Source organism: Phyllopteryx taeniolatus, chromosome 10 (genome assembly GCF_024500385.1).
Source record: "Phyllopteryx taeniolatus isolate TA_2022b chromosome 10, UOR_Ptae_1.2, whole genome shotgun sequence".
NCBI lineage: Eukaryota > Metazoa > Chordata > Actinopteri > Syngnathiformes > Syngnathidae > Phyllopteryx > Phyllopteryx taeniolatus.
The window spans coordinates 11,781,080-11,791,404 of record NC_084511.1 but is presented as its reverse complement, the minus strand read 5'-3'; the positions used below and the strand labels follow the sequence as shown (position 1 = coordinate 11,791,404).

Below are 10,325 nucleotides of genomic sequence, written 5' to 3'. Positions count from 1 at the left end.
GCTGCCAACTTAAAAAAAAAAAAAACAAGAAAAAAAACACTGTGGGGCTGGGGGTTGGATTTTCATAAATTTTATAAGGCAGACGACTGGGGCAAAATCTCAAATTTCTCAGGTTATTGAACACATTCACTGCCATTGACGGCTTTAGAAGTCAAATATCCATGTTAACTGGGAAGGCTAGCAGTGAATGAGTAAAAAAAAAAAAAAACACTTTTAGGAGCACTGAGAAACCATCCACATAAATATATATATATATATATATATATATATATATATATTCCTTCTGTTTTAGGCATAACATAGGTCAAAATGAGTCTGTGACCTTGTATAAGTTTGACATCTATGTGGCTTGGTGATTGAATGCAAAAGCCTTTGAACACCAAGCCGCTTGTAAAACGGGTGGATTTGAAATGGCTGTCCTTGTGACGTAGGGTCTTCATTTAATAGTCAAGGACCTGCTCACTTTGTGGTTGCAACACACCCACAGGGGAAAATTGCTGAGTGACAACGCGCCGGCTTCTTGTGCAAAGCTTAAACTGCGTCACCTACCAATTTCAGAGGAGTTGAAGAACAAATGGCTTCAATTTATTTTGGGAGAAATTCCTCAGCGTTTTCCAAATCTGAGCTGTGTTGTGTCCGGGCCCATTTGGTGGAGGATGACTTTGTAAAATAAGCTTCAGCACACTGCTAGAAGTGCCTTTCTGGGTTTGGAGGGAGCAAACCAACTGTCTGGACAGCTGTCGCGTCACCAAGGCATTAGAAATATAATGTTGAATGTAACAGTGGCTTAAATTAATTGTCGCCAAAATGTGTAATTATTTTTGCAAACCTCATAAAAGGTCATTAAAGATAATAAAAATATTTTTTTAAATGATGTCAGGAGACCTTTATGTTTCTAGAGTAGCGTAATGTATAAATAAATCAAGGCAAGTGATGTGTGACATATAACTATTTTTTCAGTCTTTTTATTGTGTGAGTACAGTGCAAGACTTGTTTTCATTGCACAATATTCCTTCAAAGATATGTTTAAAAAAATACATGCACAAATAATTAGTACCGTTTCGCAAAAACCTTCTAACAAAAATCAACATATTCTATATGCTCATACCAATGAATAACAATGTTTCTAAAGAGCATTACTGGTTTAATTCTTAATTGGATTTGCATAGCCAAGGAAAAACACAACTGGGAGAGGTTTAGTTGGATTAATGTGACTAATTATCTTGTGAGGAAATGAATGTCATGGTGCCTGTGGTGTGTGTGCAGGTGTCTTACAGAACACAAATGGCGTGTAAAATAATGAGTTTTTAGAACAATGAGCATCCTGCAGGTCCTACGCGCCGATGGCCAAGAAGAAGGTGACGCTTCCAAGGTACCGGTCGGTGGGCGAGTCGTTGATGATGCCCTTTCCGTTCAGTTTGCACTGCACTTGGATGTGAGTGCCGTACTGCACGCCCGAGAAGCGCACGGCCACCACCGGAGACGAGTAGTTCACCTGATGCCGTGAACATCGGGACGTAAAGGTGATCATTTGACAAACTTTTTACATCTATTAGTTGGGAATGCACACTTACGTGTCGGAGTTTCCCGTAGTAAGGGTAGTACTTCAAGTCAAAAATACTCTTGGGGAAAAATTGTATTTCTCCCAAGGCATCTGGTGGTCCTTTCTGAAAGAGAAATCATTTGTATTTCAAAAATTGCAGTTCCCTTGCAAATCTATTCATCCATTTCCTACACTGCTTCATCCTCAATAGGGCGAGAAGCATGGTACATCCAGGACTGATCGTCAGCAAATCGCAGGGCACATATAGACAAACAATAGATTTCAAACCGACATCAGCAAATTCCGTGAGACTTCAGCTCAGTGAGTGTGATTTTCTTTCTTCTTCTTCTTCTTCTTCTAATTTTATTATTATTATTATTTTCTAATTTAATTACAATTTTGTTATATAGAGGTTCCACATACAGTATATACTGTAACTAATGTACCGGTGCTATGCTCCCTCAACATAAAACAGAACCATTAAAAGGTTGTTGATAGATACCTTTACTCCACAAGTCACATTTACTGGTTTCCCTTGGCCAGGGAGGTATCCAAGAATCTAGAAGACAAAAAGTTACATTTGAGCCACATTCAATCCATCCATCTAGCACGTTTAACTCATTAGAATAGCAGTTGAGCTGGAGCCTATCGCAGCTGACTTTGGGCGAGAGGTGAGGTACACCCTGGAATGGTCACCCCCCCAATCGCAAGGCACATCTAGACTAACAAGCAATCACACTCTCACCTAGGGACAATTTTGAATCTTCATTGAACCTTGGAGCATAAATAGTTGAGTTTTCCACACAAACACTGGCTAGTGCGTCCTAACTAAGCCTTGTTGCTTGAACTGATGAAGACTGCTCAGATGAGAGGCACAACGTCTTCTAAGACAAACAGAACAGTCCAGTTGTGATCGATTCAATGCCCTGAGAATGAAATACCTGGATGAATGAGAATATTCACAGACGTGTTCCATTAACCTAACATGAATATAATTGGAATATGGGAGGAAGCAGCACAGGCACGAGAAGAACATGCAACCTTAAAACAGCCGATCAAACCTAAAACCTCTCGATTGTGCTAACCCCATAGTCCGTTCAACCATCCATCCATCCATTTTCTACTCCGCTTATCCTCACAAGGGACGTGGGAGTGCTGGAGCCTATCCCAGCTAACTGTGGGCAGGAGGCGGGGTACGCCCTGAACCGGTTGCCAGCCAATCGAAGGACACATAGAAACAAACAACCATTCGCACTCACATGCACACCTACGGGTAATTTAGAGTCTTCAATCAACCTACCCTGCATGTTTTAGGGATGTGGGAGGAAACCAGAGCAAAACCCAGGCTAATAGAAAAGTAGTAACTGGTGTCAAGGAAGTATTGTTGAAGTGATACATCTCGAACCGAGAAGATGTATTCGCAGCATGGGGATAGATAGACGCACCCCTAGAAAGGTTTATAATTGACTATACTGTGTAGATGCCACAAGATGGTGACAAAGTACTACTTTCAATTCTTCCCTGTCTCACCCTGTTCATTCGGAGGAGGATGCACGGCCTCCCCTGCGAATAGCCGTAGTGGGGGTCTTGCAGGCCCGAGCACTCCCCAAGCCAGGACCTCTTGAACTGGCACGCTTTCCTCTCGGCGTCCTCCTCCAAGTTCTCCTGCATGAAGTACCTGTCCTGTGTACAGCGGATGTTCTTCCTCTCCTGCGCGCCATCGTTGTAGGCTAAGGGGGGAGGGGGGGGGGACATGGGGCGGATCGAGGCATGAATAAATCTTCGCAATCGCTCTTCCCTGCCAAGGCCTCTGATTAAGGCAGTGTGAATGAATAAAAGGGGATGTGGGGGAAAACACACACAAAGAGGCTTCCCTTCCCAGCATGCAATGCAGGAGAAAAAGAGAATACGGGACAAAGTTACTGATGAGGCTCAGAGAACTCAATTTAACCCTTGCGAGCCCCTCGAATGACACAAACTCACGTCGTAGGTGTTCGTCCATGGAGCGGGCGTAGCGCTTCCACGATTTGCGGTCAGAGGTGTTGAAGGCGATGTCGTGGCCTTCCAAGTGTGGCGCCATGGTCATACCTGCCAGCGGAGATCCACAGACAGTCAACTGTGACGAGACATGTGTGGGCATCGACAAGGAGAGGAGTGGGTGGGAGATGAATATTTGATAGATAGAAACATTTCCCAAGTTTCTCAATAGCATGATTTTTTGATTTAATTTTTTTCAAAATACCCCTAGGTTGAAGATGTCTAGCACCGTTGATATAGTAAAAGGGGCGTAAAAAAAATGTTACTAAAAATGTTGCCTCTACCTTTTTTTTTTTTTTTTTTTGCCTTTGACATTCAAGTCAAGTGTGTTATTGTTATATGTCTCATTATTCAAAGTTATTAACTTATTTTGACAGTCAAGAATGTTCACATTTAAACTCTACCTGTACAGTCAATTAAAGTTTCAAGATGGCCACAGTTTGACCCTGCAACTGACTGATTCCTTTGCTATTGCACTCCAATTGTTTTGACCAATTCAAACAAACGGACTAGAGGTCCTTGACATATTCCAACGTGGTGTGAAGGCTATGGGGTTCTGCAGTATTTACCTGGTGGCATCACTCTGTCATTGTAGGTGGGATGGTAGGGACTAATAGACCACATGAGGCAAAATATACAGCCGCCAAACATGGCTGCCAGGAAAGTATAAAGCGCAGCGTAGAAGAGAAGGATGAGGCCTAAAAAGTGAGAGACAAGGAAGTTTTAGATTTTAGAGTCTGAATAATTATCTAGAAGGAGAACCAATAAGATCTCACTAAAGTACTGCATTGTTGCATATTGTAATTCTTTAACTCCAATTTATTTCCAAACAAAAATGATATGATCAGACAACACGACCCCGTTTTGATTCATTTCAACAAGTCATAAGTGAAATAGAATTTTAGTGTAGCTAAGCAGAATTGAGGCCCCTTGTTGCTAGGCAGAACTCTCGGGACTCAATGACAACGGACATTTTTATTTATTTTTTGCTATACTAAGATAGCTACTCCAGAAACAACACTAAAAGGATTGTTATGAGACACGTTTGTGTATATATATAAATTTTGCGAATCAATCACTGGTCGTTTTTAAATATAAAATGCATACTGTAGTGTTGGAAAGAAAGAAGATTTCGGTTCTACTTCAGTGCCTAATAAAGTTGTTTTTGAAAGAAAAACTGCATTATTTAATCAGCATCTTGTCAGGAGCATGGATGGATTTTGCAGTAATTATAGTTGTAATTAATGGAAGTTTGTATCATTTGGGCTAACGGGTTTGTTATTTTATTTTATTTCTTTATTTCTTTATTTTACATTAGAGCTGTTCAGTTGACGAAAGATCGGAACAAAAATTAAAAGTTACTTGTGCAAGTGTGTTAGTTTTTTCGGACTATATAATGTGCTTCAATGACAGATTTTGCTGTGTGGGCACTTTTCACAGGTCGGACTATATAGCTGCAGCCATGCCTCGTGTCCCCTGAGTCCACAAAGGCCTTTCTGTTTGAGCCCAGTGAGAATTCTTCCAGCTGTCTTTTCACTCAGGGACACAGTGAACCTCCGGTTGACATCGTAGTGAAGGTCCTTTGCAGCCATGGAGGCCCGGCCAGCACCAAGGAACACCAATCAGCCCGCTCTGGTATTGTATGGACGCTCTTAGTCACTCGCTCATTCCTCCCCGGGATACGTGGACCCCCATTCCTTCTCAAGGGCGCACTCATTGACAAAGTGGCTGCAGTGCGCTGTACATGGGCTGCAGCATCCAGCACGGTTTTACTTGGATATTAGTTAGAGTTAAAACTTGATTTATTTTTTTTTGGACATCTTACAAATGTCTGTAGCAAAATTTGGGAATACACTGAAGGGCGGGGAAGATAATGTGTAGTACGTGATAGTCTGCACTGAGGGGGTTGTGCATCCATGATGAGTTCAGTGTAGGGGGGGTCACCACGGCTTTGGGAAGGGGGATGTGGAGAGCATGTTAAGATGCGGGTGGAATGTGATTTCTGGATAACGCGAGGCCCAGAGCGACGCGCTCCCACTGGGATTCCGTCCCCAGGCGGGCTGTTTTTGTCGGGAATGGTCCGTGCACCTATGTAAACACCAGTGACACACACATACTAGACTGGAGGGACGGTTTGTGCAACTGTTAAAGGAAGGTGTGTGCAACCTAGGGCCCGTGGGTCATATACAGCCCGTGAGAGCATTTGATCCAGTTTGAAAATCAAATAAAACCTCAGAGAAACGGCTATAAAAAGTCAAAAACTTAACCATCCATCCATTTTCTGTCCTCATTAGGGTTGTGGGTGACCTGGAGCCTATCCCAGCTGGCTTTGGGCAATAGGTGGGGTACACCCTGGACTGGTCACCAGTGCACACATTGACAAACAGCCATTCGCACTCACAATCATACAGAATGATTTAGAGTCTTCACTTAACCTGGCATGCATTTTTGGAATTTATAAGGAAGGCACACAAGCACAGGGAGATTATGCAAACTCCACACAAAACGGCGAACCTCAGAACTGTTAGGCGAGCGTGGCAACCACACATCCAAAAACATTTGACCCTCAAATCCTCATAAGAAAACAAGTTTATTTCTCTGCATGTTCTTTTATTATGTTTTTAGAGTTATATTTCACTGCTATTTTCCTTTATTTAAAACGTTTAAAAAATGGTTGTGTTTTTTGGGGGGGCTGAAACGGATTAATGACCCTTCAATTTATTTCGATTGGGAAAATTGATTTGATATATGAGTACATTGAGTTACAATCTTGGTTTACGAAACAAATTAATCTTGTAAGTCAAGGTACCACTACAGTGGAATGAAAAAGTATTGCCCCCCCCTTCTCAAATTCTTATATGTGTGCATAGTTTCCCCACTTTAATGTTTAAGATCGTCAAACAAATGTAAATATAAGACAAACGCAAGTGAATTTAAAATGCTGTCACTATATGGTGATTTCATTTATTAATGAAAAAAATATTCAAAGTTACCTGGCCCTGTGTGAAAAAGTAATGGCCCCCTAAACCTAATAACTGGTTGGGCCGTCCTCAGGAGCGAAAACTGAAATCTTGACTGAATGAGTCTTTCACATCTCTCTGGAGATATTTTGGCCCACTCTTCCTTGCAGAATTGTTTAAATTAAGCAAAAATTGAGGGGTTTCGAGCATGAATGGTCTTTTTAAGGTCATGTCACTGCATTTCAGTCGGATTCAAGTCTGGACTTTGACTAGGCCACTCCAAAACCTTCATTTTGTTTTTTCAAGCCATTCAGAAGTTGACTTGCTAGTTTGTTTTGGATCGTTATCCTGCTGCAGAACCCAAGTGCACTTCAGCTTGTGTTTACAAACTGATGACTGACCATTCTCCTTCAGAATTTTCTGATACAGAGCAGAATTCATGGTTCCATCAATCACTGCAAGTTGTCCAGGTCCTGAAGGAGATAAGCAGCCCAAGACCATCACACCACCACCACCATGTTTGACTGTTGGTACGATGTTCTTTTTCTGAAATGCTGTGCTACATTTACGCCAGATGTAACGAGACACACACCTTCCAAAAAGCTCAACTTTCATCTCGTCAGCCCATATAATTTTCTCCCAAAAGTCTCAAAAGGAATCATTCAGATGTTTTTTTGCAAAAGTAAGGTGAGCCTTTGTTCTTTTTGGCCAGCAGTGGTTTTGGCCTTAGAGCTCTGCCATGGATGCCATTTTTGCCCAGTCTCTTCCTTATTATTTTGTCATGAACACTGACCTTAACTGAGGGAAAGGGGGCCTGCAGTTCTTTAAAAGTTGACCTGAGTTCCTTTGTGGCCTCCTGGATGAGTCGTTTCTGTTCTCTTGGGGTAATCCTTGTAGGCCGGCCACACCTGGGAAGGTTCACCACTGTTCCATGTTTTCTGCATGTGAGGATAATGGCTCTCCCAATGGTTCATTGGAATCCTAAAGCTTTACAAATGGGTTTTGTAACCCTTTCCAGACTGGTCAATTAATTTATTTCTCAACTGTTCCGGAAATTCTTTGGATCATGGCATTTTGTTGCAGCTTTTTTAGATCTTTTGTCCGACTTGATTTTGTCGGGACAGATTCTGTTTAAGTGATTTCTTGATTGAACAGGTCTGGATGTAATTAGGCTTGGGTGTGATCAGTGAAAATTAACCAAAAATTGTGATTAGCCGCAATTAATTCATGATTTAACAAGAGGGGTAATTACTTTTTCACACAGAGCCAGGTAACTTTGAATATTGTTTTCATTAATAAATGAAATCACCATTTAGTGACAGCATTTTAAGCATTTGTCTGATATTTACATTTGTTTGACAATCATAAACATTAAAGTGGGGAAACCACGCAAAAATATAAGAATTTGAGAAAGTGGCCAATACTTTTTCATGGCACTGTATATGATACTAAAAGTGTTAGATTGGCGCCAGATTTGTTCCTAACTTCAGTAACGACATCGAAGGCCCTAAATTTGAAGACATTCAAACATCACATCATTGCTTTGTCACAGCCGAAATGAAAGATTCCAAAGACCCAGCAAACGTCTCCCCAGCTTGCGTCAACTCACTCCAACTCTTTCCCGATCGGCCCATGAACTCCTTGGTCTCGGCATTCCACAGGTAGGTCTTCAAGTCGCTGATCTTCTGGTGCAACGTCCTCCTGGGCAAGGGCCGGCGCTTCCACCGTTCAAAGTTGAGGTCCTCCTGCTCCAGTGGCTGGTGCTCGGCCAGCTCCTCCTGCTCCTCCTCCAGCTCCTGGCCGTGTTTGAGGATCACCTTGGCAGGCTGGCGGAGAGAAGGGGAAAAAAGGCGCTCAACGCACATGTCCTCCTCTGCGGGATCAGAAGTGATTTTTTTTTTCTTTTCAGGGGAAAATGACAGACACTCAGGACGACCCTTCACTTGGCTGCATATTCATGATGTGGTCCTGTCTCCTGTCTCCTTGTTAAGGCAGATCATAAAATCCCGCTGGTGACCTTTGCGGCCCCACATCGGGAGAGACGACCTCCCTTGGAGCGGACCGTCCTGCTTGCGTGCGGCACCTCATGTCCAGATGTTTGGACTCGCAGACCCCAGGGGGACACGCAAGTACAGTAAATATCCCCAAAAAGAGTCCCCACACACTCCACATAACTCCAGTAAATATGACTTCAACATCCAAAATGCTGTTTTAATCCTTAAATGACATTTTCATTTGATTTCATTTGAGCACTTACTGGACTTTTTGGGAGTGGGATCTCCTCAGCTCCTCCTTCTGTGGAACTGGGCTCCATCTTCTCAGATAGGACCTACATATCATCAATTATATTTTTGAAAATTTTACAGTAATCTAGAAATGAATTGAAGACCTCACCTATTAAAAAGACACTGAAAACAATCACATACCTGAAGTTTTTCCAGTAGAAAATTGTCCCGAAAAAGTGTCAAACGGGGAGAAAAAAAATAAATAAAAAAAATGAGCTTTTTGTCAAAAGTTTTTGCGGGGTTTCATTAGAAAGTTTGAGGCTGAGGTGTAGAGAGCCTCCTTCATCTAAACGCCCAACATAGTGAATGAAGTCAGGAACCGAGAAACATGGGGGGTGGGTTGAAGTGCTTTTTTTTTTTTTTTTTGGTAGGGTTCAAGGCACATTTTGGCAACGGCCCGGAGCCCGGTGCTGCATTCTACACACGCACGCCGTCACTCATTGTCTGCAAAACTGCGCAAAAGTAAAGCCTGAATACAATATTTATAGCTTGTTACAACACAAAAGACAGCCAAACATTTCCCTCACGCCTCGGTCATGTACCTTGGATTTATCCCTTTTTGAAATTTTATTCCTTGTTTCCAAGCTTTGAAAGAAGCATAATTAATGACATGGTGACATGCGTTGGCACATGCATTCTGCTTCTTACAGAGCCTTGTTGCAAGTGTTCGACATAAACTCCTCAAGTTCAAGGAGTCCTCTCCCTCCAACCTCCCTCCCACCATCTGCACTCCGGTCACGTAGCACCACTGTGCTTGCCCGGGTGCAAGTGGGAGAGGAGGACTCACTTGTGAGGCTGGCTTTCTGTTACATGAAAAGAGAAGTTACGTCATGGAAAAAAAAAAAAAAAAAAAAAAAACCCCACTGGATATTTGGAACGTGCATGTGCGCGTGCTGCTTTGTGTGAATTTCATGGTGAATGGGGACTCATTCTCAGCATGTTGCACTTTTGCTAAAAGCCCGCCAAATGAGCTCAATGAGTGCCATGATGACCTTAGAAAAGTCACTTCAGTGCGTCTATCTTCATGTTAAAATGAATGTTTGGTGCTGGCAAATTTTGTTAGGGATGTTCATTAAGATTTCAGGAGCTTTACACAGGGAAACCGTGTATGAATGTGTTTGACTCGGCACTGCACTGTACCCTTGACCCTAGAGTAGCTGTGTATTCTAATATTCCACATCACATCCATCCATTTTCTACAGAGCTTCTCCTCATTAGGGATGCGGGTGAGCTAGAGCTTATCCACCAGTGACGACGCACAGGAAGAACATGCGTCCTCTACAGAGGAAGGCCAGAGCTGAGAATCGAACCCTGAACCTCAGAACTGTGAAGCAGGCGCGCTAACCAGTGTATGCCTGTATGTTACTGTTTCTTCACACAGTAATAAATGAAGGATTGTCTTTTATTGCCGCAAACACATGCACAGGAAATTCTCCCTCTGCATTTAAGTTGTGGACAAAGCAAACACGCACTTAATGGTGGCACACACTAGAGCAGGAG

At 42.5% G+C, this 10,325-nt stretch overlaps 1 protein-coding gene across 1 annotated transcript; it reads right to left on the bottom strand.

Moving 5' to 3' along the window:
* Positions 1 to 949: 949 nt before the first annotated feature.
* atp1b4 (ATPase Na+/K+ transporting subunit beta 4) lies at positions 950 to 9,133 on the bottom strand. The gene is made up of 9 exons (XM_061788441.1): positions 8,967 to 9,133; positions 8,798 to 8,869; positions 8,150 to 8,366; positions 4,150 to 4,278; positions 3,527 to 3,631; positions 3,074 to 3,273; positions 2,046 to 2,102; positions 1,575 to 1,667; positions 950 to 1,495 (listed from the first exon to the last, which is right to left on the bottom strand). Exons 2-9 carry the CDS (start codon positions 8,852 to 8,854, stop codon positions 1,334 to 1,336), a joined length of 1,020 nt encoding a protein of 339 aa, XP_061644425.1. The 5' UTR covers positions 8,855 to 8,869; positions 8,967 to 9,133; the 3' UTR covers positions 950 to 1,333.
* Positions 9,134 to 10,325: the final 1,192 nt, after the last annotated feature.